Here is a 16681-nt window from a genome sequence, read left to right as displayed (position 1 = left end):
AGTTTAGATTGGATGTTAGAAAAAATTTCTTTATTGCAAGGGTGAAGCATTGGAAGAGGCTGCCCAGGGCAGTGATGGAATCACCAGCCCTGGAGGTGTTAAACCATATACATGTGGCACTTCTTTGGGACTTGGTTTAATAGGCATGGTGGCATTGGGCTGACAATTGGACTTAACAATCTTAAGAGGTCTTTTCCAACCTTAGTGAGTCTATTCTGTCGCTCTGTGCATTGCGGAAGCAAAGTGAGACTCTTCTGTCTTTGTGCAAGTGTGATCAGTCCTTGCCCTGTTCTCTGGCCCTACTTGGTGACAACCTGACTTGTGCTGACTCTGGAGGAGCCTCTGGGCATTGCCTACTCCTGATGGTGGGGAAGGTGCTTCAATGCTAACCAGAATGCAGCCAGGACTGCCCCCCAAGCTTCTCTGCAAGGGTATGTGGGGAGGAGGATGCACCAAAGCGCTGAGGAGCACACCTGCAGCCCAAGGCTGTGCCTCCACTCCTGCTGCGTGCAGTGCAAGGTCTGTTAAGTGTCAGTTTACTGACCTTGAGCTGCATCTCACTCTGGTTAAAATTCTTTTGAGTCTGGCACACAACACAAGGCTTCACTGTGACATCCTGAGCAGCAGCAAGGAAGCATCTGTATTCACTTCAGCTGAGCGCTTATAACTTGTAGCATGTGGGGAATTACTACCGTTAAGATAAATGGCAGCTAAAAAATTCATTACCAAACTTTTTTTTTCCCAAAGAAAACTTTAATTTCAACAAGACGGGAAGCCGCACAAAGAGAGCTACCGCAAGTTTCTTTTGAACAACAGCTTAAAACTATCTACATGTGTACTTGTGGAGTAGGGGTCTTCCCTCCGAGTAACAGTCGGGCTGCAGGGGCTTGGCCTTGTCAAGTCCACTGAACTGCACTTCCCCTTCACAAAGGCAAAGCAGCATTTAGGGGTGATAGGGACCACACCACCAAAAATCCACCCCAGGAAATCAGGACTTGCCTTTAAAGCATTGTTTCTTCTTAGAGTTAAGTCCAGTCAGATGTGTTTCAGAATAGCAGTAGAAGCCTTTTCCAGTTTGCACGTCAGTGTAACCCAAAGCAGCATCCTGAGCTAGAGCCAAATGAGCCAGGGAAACCTGCCCTGGACCCTGCCTAAGTGGCTCAAGCCTTCTCACCCCACGGCATGGATCACTGCCTTTCAGGGCAGCCAGTGCACCAAGGCCCCCCTAAAAAGCATCCCATGAGGGACAGCATGGTGCAAACCTTCACTCCTCTGCTCTGTAGAGGCACCTGGTGCTGCTGCAGTGGTGCTGCTCTGCCACAGCCACTTATTCACTCAGTGCCATCCACACAGCTCGCCTGTTTTACAATGTCCCCAGCTGCTGAAACGTAGCTTTTCAAGTGCAGGATGCCATCTGCTAGAGGACAGGGAGCTGTAAGAAGTTGCTTTCAGCTAGGAGCACATTCAAGTGGACAGAGCATCCCACCTACTGTGTATTTAACATTAAAAGGGCTTGTTTCAAGCCTTGTAGCCTCTTTCAGCACAACAGAAATGTGAGGATCGCCTCTACCTGTTTCCAGCCTGCAGGATGTCAACCAGCCTGGGCTGAGTGCCAGAAGGTCGCCAGAGCTTTTCCCCTGGATAAGAAAGCATATTGCTTTCCTGGCTGAAGCAGCGTTCTTCCAGTGCAGAGCAGGCACCAGATGTGATGGGGAAGAGGCTGCCTAAGAAAGGGAGGCAAAACCCAGAAGGCTTTGCTCAGCTCTGGAAAGGTTTCTCAAATCTTAAGCAAGAAAAGAGACAACTGGAGTTTCTATTTAAAACCATCCTAACAAAAAAAAAAAAAAAATCAAAATAATTCAGGTAAACTGTCCAACAGGAAAGAAGGTGGGGGGGAAGTATTCAACCCCAAACATTAAGACTCCAATAAGCATTTCTAACCATCCAAGCAGATAGCAAGAGCGGTGAGGAGTGGAGTCTGGAAATGCCACACGATCATCCCAGGGCTGCAGCTCACTGGTGTCCCATCCTTGTCACCGTCCCAGGCCCTGTGGCACCTCACTGCTGGCCGTCTTCACCAGCAGGGGATGAGGAGCCTCCTGCATCCGCTGCCCTTCCACCAACCACGTCTCCCCCCACCCATCTGCTGCCCATCAGTTCTCGCCCGCCTGGACGTACTCCTCAGTGGCCTTGGAGATGGTGCTCAGGTACTGCCAGCTCAGAGCAGCCAGGAGCATGGCGCATGAGAGGTAGATGGGGGAGTAGTGGTGGCGTGATGCCATGGGGTTGCTGGGCAAGCTCATGGCACGGATGGAAGCGATGACCTGTTGCGTCTTGTTGGATGATGGGTCCGTGCTTGGGATCTTCTGGTAGATCTACAGAGGGAGGAAGGAGTTACAAGTCTCACCTAAGGTTGGGAGGACAAATGGGACCACTCCTCTACAACTACCTGAAAGGAGGTTGAAGTGAGGCAGGTGTTGGTCTCTTCTCCTAAGAAGCAAGTGATAGGATGACAGGAAATGGCCTGAAGTTGTGCCAGGGGAGGTTTAGATTGGGTATTAGAAAAAATTTCTTTACTGAAAGAGTGGTAAAGCACTGGAAGCGTCCCCATCCCTGGAGTTGTTCAAAAAACATGTAGCTGTGACACTTCAGGACATGGTTTAGTAGGCATGGTGGTGTTCGGCTGATAGTTGGACTTGATCTTAGAGGTTTTTTCCAACCTTAATGATTCTATGAGTCTGTGATTCTATAAGTGGAAGCCAGTGGATTGCTATGGAGCAAGGACCAGCTGCAAGGGATGTCTGCACGAGGCCAGGACCTATTTCCCTCGAGAGATGCACTAAGCCAAGCAGCCTCTTGAGGGCACCCCATGACTGGAGATGGCCCACACGGCGTCAGACTCAACCACAAGTAGTGTTGCTGCTACCAGCGGTTCTTGCCCAGCAATCCTCACCCACTATCAGTGAGGAGAACCCATTGTGACTGCCTGGAATGGCACCTTCATCGGATAACTCCATGGTCTTTTAAGAAACCTCTTCATGGTCTGCAAACCCTGTGGCCTTTAAAATAATCATCTGCATGACTCTTAGGGAGGGTTGCACAGAGACTCTGGGCTATGGTGCCACTGTCCCTTGTCACCAGGGTGGCCAGCCTACAAAGAAAGCTCAAATAATCCATGGTTTGGGGTCTCCATGGTGCAGAAGTGATGTCTTTTTATTCAACAGCCCTCACTGGATTTGGTTTCTGGGGCTGAGGGTTTTTCTTTCCCATAAACTATCCACCAGATGTTCCTCCATGTGAATTTTTAACCTCAATAGTACCCTGAAATAGGGAGTCCCACTGCTTTAACCACCTGTGAATATCTGCTCTTATTTACTGTTGGCCATGAAGCACAAGGGAACAACCACCACACCATGGCAACTAGACAATAAAAACAAGCCTGTTTGCTGCAGCAGCCCATGGGGAGATGATACAACCTGTTCGGAACTGTGCTCTGGGAAAGTTCCTCTGTGACTGCACAGCTCATAGAATTATAGAATCAATCATAGAATGGTTTAGAATAGTTTGGGTTGCAAAGGACACCTTCCACTGGATCAGGTTGCTCAAAGTCCCATCCAACCTGGCCTTAGACACCTCCAGGGATGGGGCAGCCACAACTTCCCTAGGCAACCCTGCCAGTGCCTTACCTCCTTCACAGAAAATATTTCTTCCCAATATTTAATTTAAACATCCACTCTTTCAGCTTTAAATCATTAGCCCTCATCCTATCCCTGCACCCCCTGATAAAGAGACCCCCCCCAGCTTTCCTGTAGGCCTCCTTGAAGTACTGGAAGCCTGCTGTAAGTTCCCTCTGGAACCTTCTCTCCAGCCTGAACAACACAAACTCTCTCAGCCTTTCCTTATGTGGGAGGTGCTCCAACCTTCTGATCATCTTTGTGGCCTCTGGATTGGCTCTAACAGATCCATGTCCTTCCTGTGCTGAGGAATCCAGAGCTGGATGCAGTACTCCAGGTGAGGTCTCGTGAGGGCAGAATCCCCTCGCTCACCGTGCTGGTCACACTTCTTTTGATGCAGCCCAGCATACAGTTGGCTTTCTGGGCCGCAAGTGTACATTGCCAGCCCATGCTGAGCTTCTCATCCACCAGCATCCCCGAGTCCTTCTCTTCAGAGCTACTCTCAATCCATTCTCCGCCCAGCCTACATTTGTGCTTGGGATTGCCCCAACCAAGGTGCAGGACCTTGCACTTGGTCCTCCACTGATGAGCCTCCACAGTTCCACATTCAGACACAAATTACTGGAAGCCAGTTGCTCAACCTACCTCTTCCACGTACTGGTACATGATGGCTTTGACAGCTTGTATGTTTGTGGCATCCATCATGAGAGTGACGGCTTGTCCCTTCCGGATCTTCACTACCCCCCTGAACACCTGCTTGTTGTTATAGCAGGCAGCCAACGTGGCAATAGCCATCACCTAAGGAGAAACACAATAGGCCCTTACGGCATTGCGAGGAGCTTGCCAAGGAAGTAACCCTGGCTCTAGTGAAATCAATGGCAAGACATTCTGGAGTGGAGCCACAATCTCACCAACAGTGGAAACAATAGGTACCAGGAAAGAAGGAAGAAATAGAAGAGATGGAGACTAAACCAGGCTAATACTGACATGATACTTCACCTCCAACTTCTTATCACCTGGGCTGCAGATGATGAACCACTTGAATACATAACTCACCTGGGGGATAGCACAGAAGTTGAAGACAGTTTGGTTTTTCAGGCGGGATAAATATGTGAGTACATCAGGGACATGGTGGAGGGCGTTGGTGATGAGCTCATTCAGACACTGGACAGCCATATCAATGTTCTCTGGTTTGGCAAGATCCGAGAGCTTCTTTGCGTATCTGCTCCAAACCTAAATAAGATAAGGACTCACAAGTTGGAGTGTACATTCATGCCGTAAGAGAGATATCAATAACAGCGTGACGTCTGGGAAAGCAACAAGAACCCACAAAAGCCTTGAAGGATTTGAACTTACTAGGCTAAAGAAAAGAAGGAAGGGCAGGGTGCGCAGATATGACAGTGGCCTTCACATATACAAAGGGATTGTAAAGAAGAGAGATGTAACTTATCTCCACATCTTCTCTAGGCAGGGAAAGGAAAAGTGGTATTGCACATGAGGCTGACATCAAGAAATGTTCTATGAAACACGTGAGCCACATGGAAGAAGGAGAGAAAGTTCTTGGAGGGCCTCAAGAAGAGCAGAGAAGCATCTGTCAGGCATAGAGAGCGCTGATACTGCCTCTGGGAACAGGCTAGGTACCCTGCTGAGATCTGACCCAGTCTTATCCTCCCTCATTCCTAGAGCCAATAGAACAGAGGAAGAGGGAAAAGGTGCCCAAAAAGTTTATGGCAGTGTGGGGAGACGTCACCTCATCCCCACAACCAAACCAGTGATCTTACACAACACAGCTTTACTGTAGAGTCTTAATACAATTAAAGCAGACCGTCAAGTCTCCTGTTAACTTTGGCTTGAAGGGACACAAGAGACAATGCAATCCTAGCTGTGCACTTTCTACTATGCACCCTGTACTGCATTCCTGAGACAGGTGTCCTGGGAAGCATGGACGGTTGGCTCCATTCATCACAGGTCTTGGGCAGGTTGGTGCTCCTTGACACTCTTTCAAAGGATGGGAAAACCCCTGGCTTTTGGGACTTCAAAGGAAATTCCAGCAGGAACCTTTTTAACGAGAGGATGCAACTTGCTGCATCAGAGCAGCAGCAGTAGTACCTTCAGTCTTACTGCATTTCCCAAAGAGGCACAGCAGAAATGCTTGCCCCAAGGCAGTGCTTTCCCTCACCTCTTTGGGCCAGAACTCCCGTCCCTCCATCTGATCCTCCAGATAATCACGGATGATATTGGTTTTCTGCAGAAAGAGGCCCATGGAGTTTGCCAGCTCTGTGTCCTGCCCAACAATAGGATCTTCTAGCTCTGATGCAGAGAAGAGGCGGGAAAGGCCAATCCCCACCAGACCAGCAACGTAGTGACAATACTGTGAGACACCGAGAAGGGAAGGGGCAGAAAAAACAAGATAAAAGTAACAAAGAGTTGCCCACTTGCAATAGTAAGTTTTACAAAAATGATGCTCAGAAGTGATTGAGAGTACATCTGTACATTCTCATGCCCCTTCCCCCCCCAGACACCTTGGCTTTCCCATGCCCAGCAAACACCTCACCAAAGGTGTCCCACCAAGGTGTCACTCTGCCTCCAGCAGCTGAACAAACTGCCCACCATGAACAGCTGATGTGAACAACACATGCTGGTTGGTGACACCAACAATCCATGCCTTCCTCCCATTACCTACAGGACCATCAGTCTCTCCAAGCCTCCCCAGACCCACATAGCCTCCCTCAAACAGCTGAACCCTCACAGGGGTGCTCTGCCTCCTTTTCCCCCAGAGATAAAGTGGACCTTACTCACGTTCAGTCCAATCCTCTCTCTAGGCTGAATTACCTTATCCCACTCATGCTGAGAGTCCACCTTCTTCTCCAAGAACTCTGCCATCCCAACACCCATCTTGTGGCAAATATCTGAAATAACGTCCTGGTAAACCTTTGACAGGTTCCTGAACTCCATGGAGATCTACAGCACAAACCACCACGAGGAAAAAAAAACAAAACAACAACACAGTGTCAGGAAAAAATAGCAGAGCTCAACATTTTTTAAGAAATTAGAAAAAGACTGTTTACCAGGCTCTTATCCTGCCCTGGCTGGAGATCCAGGACAACTCCCACAACCAGAGTTGTTTCAAGGCCCTTAAAGCACAGGCTCAGTCTGTTCTCAATCTAAATGGAACCGTCTCTGGCAGTAGATCAGACACAGCAATATCTTTGGGAAGGCTCTCTGGCCTTGGACTGGTATCATCTGGGAGCTGCAGGACAAAACTAGCTACACTTGGTGCAAAGAGCTGGGGGTTTTATAATTTGCAAGAGCAGCCCATCACACCAACAGCAGGAAAAGACAGGGGAGGTTTCTGGTGCTCTGTTATCCTGAGCCCTCTCCAGCTCTGGCTCCACAAGGCACATTTTGCACAACTGACAAGACATCAAGCAACGGAGAATACCTAAAATCCTGTATTTCCAATAACATGATTCAATGAGTCAGTCACTCTTGCATTGAGAAGAAAAGTGCATCCTCCCCTTCCCAAAACAGCAGAGTTTTATTATGCTGAGTGCTCTTCTCCATCAGTGGGTAACTACAGCCAGCGCAGGGTGTGTGTCAGGCAAGGACAGGAGTCTGAGCCACTACAGCTCAAACACAACCGCCACCACAGATCCAGGCTCTCCTCCTTGCCCTGTGTCTTAGTCTTGCTGTAAAATAAGCGTATCAACTCTGCCTCTGTCTCAACGGCTTGTATCTGCCACACAGAGAAGTACGACCTGCAAATATACCTCTACCAGACGTCTGTATCCCCACTCAGCCTTGCCTTCCAGCCCACAGCATCTCTTGGCTGTAAGTGTGATGGATCCCCTCCAAGAATACTGGCTGGATGGGTTCCCCTTCCCACTCTGTGGGTAACACAGCACTGGGAGACGCTGCACCTCGGTGCGTCAAAGCTCCACCATCCCCTTGCTCCCACTGGGGCTGAAACCTGGCAGGAGCCTGAAACATAATTCAGTTTCAGCTCTGCTGCCTGCCATCCTGCAGGGCCTACAGCACAGAACTCAGGCTACAGCTACATCTGCACCAGAAACCTAAGTATCAAGCACAGACTCCCTCACCTGCAGCTACCCCATCAGCATGGCCCCCGATGTGCTTCTGACTCCAGGCAGCACTTCGGGAAGAAGCGTGGGCCAGAAACCACCTCTCAAGGTGGGATGCAACTGTGTTGCTCTGGATGCTGAGAGTTTTACGGCTTGGAGGTGGCCAAACTTTCCCGATTGGCCTCCAGGTCAGAGAACAGGTTCCAGTACTGCTTTAGTTCGGTAGCGGAGATGCAGACCTCTGTGGCTTCCTTTTAGAAGGATTCTTAGAGCAACAAGACTTTGGGCAATATTGTTACTAACAGTGACACTTTACTAACAGTGTCACTTTTTATCTTATATGCACCTTAAAGACCTGCAGATAGACTCCTGTAGCTCAAGAGAAGATCTTGCAGGATCTCTGCAAATGCTGGTCCATCTATAACTCAGACACCCAATAAGCTTTCCTCCTGTCTGGGGCCACAGGACACCCAAGTCATTGCACTGGGCCACATTGGGCAACAAACCCTATACACTCTGTACAAGGTGATGGTCGTTTATTCTTCCAACAGGGGAGGCAAAAAGCCACTTTTTTAGAGCTGGCGCTTTCTCACAGCCAGGTAATCATCTCTGGCTAATGTGGAGAGTTGAGTAATGTTTGGGTTTCTCACTCCACCTCTGCGTCCAGCCCCAAGTACAGGTGATACAGCTCTTTGGAAGAGCTATGGGCTCAGCAGGGCCTGAATGAGCCCAGCAGGCATAACACGGAGTGACAACTATGCACACAAAGGAGACACAAGGCAGCTGAAGCAATGAGGTGGATGCCTTACCGTTGGGAAGTCCTCAAGCACCTGTCGGTCCTTCTCCTTGCTCTCCATGTATTTCCACTCTGGTTGATAAAGATAGGAGTGAAATTCATGCAGCATCGGGACTTTTACATCTAAGCTGATGGTCATGTCATCCTCTATAGTGTCCAGGGCACGGAGAACTAGGTAGAATATACAGACGGCATGTCTGGGGAGAGGGGGAAAAAAAATGATTATCTCTTACTTGGGTTTGCCTATTAGTCAGGACAAATAGCTTAGATTAACCACACAGCCTTACGCAGAGGCGCTTGCGGCTCAACACGACACGCACCGGCTGCCCTAGACCATTAATGTGTTTGGAAGACACAAGCACTTCCAGCACAATTGGCTTTCACATCTCAAGTGATACAGTACTTCAGCCACTGAGCAGAAGAGAAAGTGGCGATGTGAAAAACTTCCTGACCCCTAACCAATGTTTGGTGGTGTCTCCTACAGTTTGGAAATCGGCTTTTTGTGTCAAATCACAGAATCATGGAATGGGTTTGGATTGGAAAAGGAAGAACATGGACCTACAGAGCCACAAAAATGATCTGAGGGCTGGAGGACCTATGAGGACAGGCTGAGAGAGTTGGGGTTGTTCAGCCTGGAGAAGGCTGCACGGAGACCTTATAGCAGCCTTCCAGGGGCCTACAGGAAAGATGGGGGCAGACTTATTAGGCAGGCCTGTTGTGACAGGGCAAGGAGCGATGGTTTTAAACTAAGGGAGGGGAGATTTAGACTGGATATAAGGAAAAAATTTTTCACAATGAGGGTGGAGAACACTAGAACAGGTTGTCCAGGGAGGTAGTTGAGGCCCCATTCCTGGAAACATTCAAGCTCAGGTTGGTGGGGCTCTGAGCAACCTGATCTGACTGAAGATGTCCGTGCTCCTGTAAGGGGTTTGGACTAGATGACGTGTAAACTTCCCTCCAACCCAAAGCATTCTATGATTCTACGATTCTTTAAAGGTCATCTAGTCGCACTCCTCTACAATGAGCAGGGACATATTAACTAGATCCAGGGTGACAGCTTGTCCAGCCCTCATCTGGGGACAGTGGCTCTTCCCTACAGTGTAGGCATGCCAAATAAAAGCATCCAAAACGTGCTGCTCATATCCCAGGATCAGAGCAGCAGGTCAGGGATGGAAAGCATCAACAGCAGTGCTTCCCACTTACCTTGCTCATAATTTCCTTGAACTTCCACTGAACAAGTGAGGTGCCTCTGCACAAACTCCCCACAGGCTGACCGCCGTGAAAGGTGCAGCACATCCGAGCTGAGTTAGGAAATCCAAGTTTTTTTCCTTCATGCAGAGAACTGTGGCCTCAAGTTGCACCAGTGGAGGTTTAGATTGGATATTTGGAAAAATATCTTTACTGAAAGAGTGGTTAAGCATTAGAACAAGTTGTGCAGGGAAGTGCTAGAATCACCATCCCTGGAGGTGTTCAAAAAACATGTAGATGTGGTGCTTCAGGACATGATTTAGTATGTATGGTGGTATTATGTTGATAGTTGGACTTAAAGATCTTAGAGATCTTTTCCAACCTTAACAATTCTATGACTCTAACTATGGGTGACTTTTAGCTTTCTATGACGTGTGTTGGGGAAGGGATGGTCCAGTAAGTTCTCCCTGGGAAGGGGTAAGGCACTGCCAGATCCAATTTGCAAGAAAATCCAGTCCCACAAGGAAGGCCAGTGCTCACTAGGACCCAGAGGACAAAGCCTGAAGTCAGCTTATTGGAAAAAAACAAATGCAAAATGAGGAAAAGGAAAAAAGCAAGTGTACTTTTCCTACCACTTCCTCTTCTCTGCATCCAGCACCCTCTTACCCTGTCTGTGGGCAGAATAAGGGAGTCCCTTACCATGCAACAGTAACATTAGGTCTGGCAGATGGAGCTAAAACCATCCTGTATTTTGTATTTCCATGCAGAAGACATTTGAGCCAGCCTACATGTCTCAGCACCCTAGCAGAAAGCTAGGAGAGCCGCTTCCTTTCCCGGCCCCACCACCTCTACCTTCCCCACTCATGGTCCACATTTCTGTAGCTAAAGCAAACAAAGGTCCTGATGGAGAGAAATGCCAGCAGCAGGATTTATAAAAAATAATCCCCTAGCTCTAAATGAGCAGAGTGATACATCTCTAGCAGGAGATGATGTATTAATTGTTTGACAAACTGAAAACTAGCTTGGACTGCTTAAGCACTAATTATGAGGCAAAAGCATTGCTCTCCTGAGATGACAGTGTGCAAGCAGTGATTAAGCAGCCAGGGAAGACTGACTGGCTCTTAGAATACTGTTAAATTCGGCATTTTTTCCTTAATTGAAGGGTATTTAATACCTGTCAAACCACCCATCTCAGCTGCCTTGCGCCCTCCTGTTCCCTTGCACAATCGAGCCGTTCAATCTCAACCAGGCTGCAAAGGTTCATTTGACACAATGCCAAGTGCCCAGGACCCCCAGCCCCTTTCAGCACCAACCTTCACTGGCAGCAACCAAGAAAGGCAGAGCAGAAGCTGAAATGCCACCTCTCACATCCACACCATACCAAGAGAAGATCTAGCAACAACTCCGGACTCTAGCGTGGTTAAAACACTTATTTAACTCCTCTTCTGCATCCAAACCTTAGTGGCATCCCTAGCTTCCATTATATATTGATTTTAGCTCCACAGAGATTTAGGCTAAGCAGAGGAGGATTTATTTTATGCTGAGGGTGGTGAGACACTGGCACAGGTTGCCTGGAGAGACAGCAGATGCCCCATCCCTGGAAATATTCAAGACCAGGATGGACGGAGCTATGAGTAAGCTAATTTGGTTGAAGATGTCCCTGCCCACTGCAGAAGAGCTGGACTGGATTCAATTTAAAGTTCCCTTCCAAGCCAAACTATTCTACGATTCTATGACATAGAAGATTACAAAAACAAGTAGGCAGCAAGTGTGGTCTGCCTGCAAGTTGCCATTTCTCTGCAGGATCCCCAAGCATCATAGTCCCAGCTGGTCTTCAACCACAGATCCCTAGTGATGACAGAGACCAACCAAAGCCACACAAGCCTTCATCAGAAAGGACGCATTCAAGTGTTGGGAAAAGGTCACTCTGGCATTACTTACCCTTTGCACAACTGGAAGCACTCAATTGCAAAGAGTAAGACCAGTTTCTTCTCTGGGCTCAAGCTCCACCCCTGTTCAAGGCAAAGCTCCTCCCTCCCCAAGTGAGGAGGTTTCTTTTCTCCTTGCCACCACATTCACCCACTGTCAGGACAGGGCCAATCCTCTCTACAAAGTAGCTGAACCTGCAGAAATTGACCCTGAAGGGTCCCAGGCACAGGCAGGACTGTGTGGCCAGCAGCAGGGGAAGGCAGGAGCATCTCTCTCCTCTTCTCCACCACCAGGAGAGGAGCTATGATGTTGGCTCTCAAATCCTCTCCACCACCAGGAGTTAAGATGTTGGCTCAGCTGCTGATGAAGCTGCAATTTTGAGCCTCCACCTTCCAAGAAAATGCCCTCACCATGGAGCAATGGGCTTGTTTTGCAGAATCAAACTATAACCTGAGATCTGCAAAACAGGCTGGACAGGGCCCTGGCCAACAGGGCCAACAAAACATACAGTTTATGAGGCCAAAAAAAATAAGCAGGAAGAAAGCAAACATTTCAGCTCAATTCCCTGCATGCTAGCCTGGGGAAGCATCACTAAGCACTCATCCAGAAGTTCTCTGTTTTCAAACAGTCCTCAGGGGACACATGGAAACTCCCAGAAGCAGAGATGTAAATCGGAGGACAAGAGCTTCAACGCTTCCCCAGCCTCCTATATCAGGACAGGCAGAGAGTGTTGGGGTTGTTCAGCCTAAAGAAGAGAAAAGAAGGCTCAAGGAAGATCTTAAAGCAGCCTTCCAGTACTGAAAGGGGCCTACAGGAAAGCTGGGGAGGGGCTCATTAGCAGGAAGTCTAGGGATAGGATGAGGGGGGACAGTTCAAGTTGAAAGAGGGAAGACTTAGATTAGATATCAGGAAGACTTTTCTTCCTGTGAGGATGGTGAGGCACTGCCACAGGTTGCCCAGAGTATTTGTGGCTGCCCTATCCCTGGAGGCCAGGCTGGATGAGGCTTTGAGCAACTTGATGCAGTGGAAGGTGTTCCTGCCCATGGCAGAGGGGCTGGAACTGGATGACATTTAAGATCCTTTGCAACCCAAACCATTCCATGATTCTTTAATTCTATAATTCTATGATATTAAGCAGTCTGTAATCACAGGGGTTCAATTTAACCCCCTAACGGGGTTAACATAAATGAAAGCACTTCTTTGATGTGATCCAGCAAAATTAATTCCTTTGGTAAGCTTGCTGCTCTGTCCACTTCTATATTCTGCCTATTCTGCATTTCCCTCTGTTTGCCCCTAAATCCTTCAGCAGAGCCACTGTGCTTGGAAAATTAATTTCTTCTGATCCACTGCCGACCCAGCTGTAACTCAGCACCAATCCCTGAACAGCTGTAGGTTGCAAAGATCTGGCAATAGCATTTTTAGGATGCCAGGCAGAAGTTTCTGTGCCCTGAGGGTAGGGAGCCTTCCTGATCCAATCAAGCTGTAGTACAAGGATTAAAGAACAGAAAACACATAGAACTGCAGGAAGATCAAAGCAAGCCAAACACATGCAGACACGATCAACAGGTTTCAAGGTGTTTTACTGACTGGCATTTTTTTTCCCCTTAATTTCTACATTACCTAATATATCAAGCATGGAAAAAAAAAACATTTAATTTTTGGCTCCACTCGTACCTTTCTGTGTAAACCCAGCCAAAACCACTGAATTTCTCTGCCTTTCCTGTAAAACAGGGCTACAAACACATTTCATAAATGCTGAACAACAGCCATGGAGCACAGTTCCAAAATGCCAAACTAGGGCTCAGAAACCCAACAGACAACGCAGTTTTCAAGCTAGTGCCTGTGACTGCAGGTTGTGGAGGCACAACCACAGCATCAGACGTGTCCAGTGCAACTTTTAGAAATACCTAATGTTGATGATTAAGCCAACTTGGAATTAACTGAAGGGAGGGCTACATACTGAAATCAGTAAGCACTGTACAAATGATACAGGCATATACATACGCACAGGGCTGCAGGGCAGCTGAGCTTTGCATCCTCTGTTACTGTCACCATGTGAAGTTTTCCTGCACAGGTCAGCAAAACTTGTACAACAAACAATGAGCGTGCAGCAAGCTGCCTCTGATAACTGCATAGGTTTTGAGGCAGCTGCTTCAAAATGCACCTTCTAGGCTGAGTCCAGGCCCTCCGTCAGCCCCGGGGTTTTTGCTCACCTCCTCCCACTGCAGGGCCACGTCCCTCTGGCCAGCCCGAAGGCTTGGTACTGCCAGGACACATTCCCAGGGTGTCACAAACAGCACATGGCCAGGCACGGTGTTTTAACTGTCTGCTGGCCAAGAAGCTGCTATGTCTGTTCCTGGGCCTGCACAGCTGAGGAGCCCAGCTCTGGGGGATGCATGACAGCCTGCCAGTTCAAACGTGGAAAACTGCACGTCCAGCTGCACGGGGTGGGGCTACACTGAGCATCTCCCAGCCAGCTCAGCCCAGAACCCTGACGATCTGCTGAACAGGGGTAAAGAGGGAATATTCGCCAAGAAAACTGCACAGACCACCTTCTGGCCAGGTCTGGGGTGGGCATCGCACCCACCACCTCTCAGGGCACCCCAGTGTCAGGGGTACGTTGCATGGACCACCTCTCAGGGAGCTCCAGTGTTAGGGGGGCATTGCACCCACCACCTCTCTGGGAGCCCCACTGTTGAGGGGGTGTTGTACCCACCACTTCCTAGGAAGCCCTGGTGTTAGGGGATTATTGAATCCATCACCTCCCGTGGAGCCCCAGCGTCAGGGACTCATTGCACCCCCCACCTCCAGGGAACACTGGTGTCAGGGACTCATTGCACTCACCACCTTCCGGGGAGCCCTGGGGTCAGGAGGGTGTTGCACCCACCACCTCTTGGGGCAGCAGTGTTATAGAAACATCACACCCATCACCTACTGGGGAGTCTGGTGTTGGGCGAGTATCACCTCCACCACCTCCCAGGGAGACTCAAGCGTTGCAGTTGTTGCAGCCACCACCTCTTGGGGAGCAGGAGGCACCGCACCCATCACCCCCTGAGGAACAGAGGTCATTGCACCCACCACCCCTCAAGGAGGTATCAGGAGGTGTTGCACCCACCATCTCTTCCTCATTGGAGGAGCATGGAACCCGCACACCTCCCAGGGAGTCCCGGTATCTGGAGGGCCCCTGCACCCCAAAGCTCCCTCCCACCCTCCCCGCACTCACCGCAGCTCTCCATCCAGGGCCTGGATAACGGCGGCGAAGCTGCGGCTGGTCTGGTTGAGGTACCGGTAGCAGGTGCGGAGGCCACATCCCAGCGAGTCCTGCGGGCAGAGCGGGGCGCAGGGGGGCGGCTGGAGGCAGGGGGCGGCCGGCGGCAGGGACAGCGGGACCCCCCGCTGCTGCTGCTGCACCACCCTCCGCCCGCTGCCCCGCAGCCGCCCCAGGGCCCGGGGGGGACCCCGCGGCGGGGAAAGGGCCAGCGTGCGCTTGAAGAGAGAGACGGCTTTGGTGCTGGCCGCCATGGGGGCGCGGCCGCGGGGGGCTCCGACCCGCCCCATCCCCGCCCCTGCGCCCGCCCCGAGACGGGCAGGGAAAGCCCGGAGCCGGTGCCATGACGGGGGGCGCGGATACGATTGTAAAGCAGCGGCGGGATGCACGAAAGCACCGGCCCCGCAGGAAACGCAGAGCGGGTGGGATGCACGCAAAGCATCAGGCGTGCGATTCCCGGAGCCGGGGGGGTGGACACGAGCGCCAGGACCGTGCGACACCCGGAGCCGGTGGGATGCAGGCAAAGCATTAGGCGTGGGATTCCTGGAGCTGGTGGGATGCACAGGAAGCATCAGGTGTGCGACACCGGGAGCCGTTGGGATGCGCGGGAAGCATCAAGCGTGGGATGCTCCGAGCCGGTGGGATGCAGGTGAAGCATCAGGACCGTGCAATCCCCAGAGTCAGTGGGATGCACGTAAAGCATCACGACCGCGTGACACCCGGCGCCGGTGGGATGCACGCAAAGCACTGGGACTCTGCGATTCCTGGAGCCGGTAGGATGCACGCAAGCATCAAGCGTGCGATTCCCAGAGCCGGTGGGATGCACGAGAAGCATCATGCGTGCAGTCCCCGGAGGCGGCGGGATGCACGCAAAGCATCAAGACCATGGGACACCCGGAGCCAGTGGGATGCCCGCGAAGCATCAGGCGTGCGATTCCCGGAGCCGGTGGGATGCGAGCAAAGCATCAGGACCATGGGATTCTCGGAGTCAGTGAGATGCACGGGAAGCATCAGGACCGTGGGATGCCCAGAGCTGGTGCAACACCCGGGCAGCACCGAGGCCGTGCAAGGCGCGCCAGCCTCACCCCAGGCAGCGCCGCAGCAGCGCAGGAAGATGACAGCCCATCCCCTTCTCCTCCCGGTCCCCGCACCCCCCTGGGAACCGATCGGTGACAGGAAAGCACTCGACAGAGCTAGAAAAGCGCCTCCCACCCAGCTCACCGGGTCATTCCGCGGCATGACGGCCCGGTAGCCGCCCATCTTGAACCGCAGCAGGTTGTAGATGTCCTCGGGGTGGCCCAGCCATTTCCTGAGCAGCTCCATGAGGGACGCGCTCATCCCGCCGCTGCCGCCGCCCCCCCCACCCCGCAGCGCTTCCCCGTCGCCGGGCGGGGCCGCCCCCGCTCCGCCTCGCAGCCAATCACAGCGCCCGCCCCACGGCCCGGCGGCACCCATTGGCCGCAGCGCGCTCGCACCAGGGTGGCGCCGGCCAATGGGAGGGCGGCGCGCCTGGTGTGACGGCCGGCGGCCGGCGCTGATTGGGGAGCGGCGCGGCAAGGAGCGGGCACCGCAGCCCCGTTAACGGGCTCGTCCCCCTCCCATCACCCGCAGATGCCCCGGGGCGGGGCGAGGCTGCGCACTCCTGTCTGCAAAGGTGTGCGACTCCGTCCTTCGCCGCTGCCGTTCCCATAGAAAGCGTTGTTTGCTCTCGCAGAGCACAGCAAAGCTGCTAAAGGGCAGCACC

At 51.3% G+C, this 16681-nt stretch overlaps 1 protein-coding gene across 1 annotated transcript; it reads right to left on the bottom strand.

Annotated features, from left to right (window-relative positions):
• Positions 1-743: 743 nt before the first annotated feature.
• Positions 744-16312, bottom strand: FDFT1 (farnesyl-diphosphate farnesyltransferase 1). The gene is made up of 8 exons (XM_054063307.1): positions 16159-16312; positions 14893-14990; positions 8566-8749; positions 6507-6635; positions 5854-6045; positions 4731-4907; positions 4320-4472; positions 744-2375 (listed from the first exon to the last, which is right to left on the bottom strand). The coding sequence occupies exons 1-8, from the start codon at positions 16273-16275 to the stop codon at positions 2154-2156; spliced, it is 1272 nt and encodes a 423-aa protein (XP_053919282.1). The 5' UTR covers positions 16276-16312; the 3' UTR covers positions 744-2153.
• Positions 16313-16681: the final 369 nt, after the last annotated feature.

Source organism: Cuculus canorus, chromosome 3, assembly GCF_017976375.1.
Source record: "Cuculus canorus isolate bCucCan1 chromosome 3, bCucCan1.pri, whole genome shotgun sequence".
NCBI classification, from domain to species: Eukaryota; Metazoa; Chordata; class Aves; order Cuculiformes; family Cuculidae; genus Cuculus; species Cuculus canorus.
This window is presented reverse-complemented; position numbering and strand designations above follow the sequence as displayed.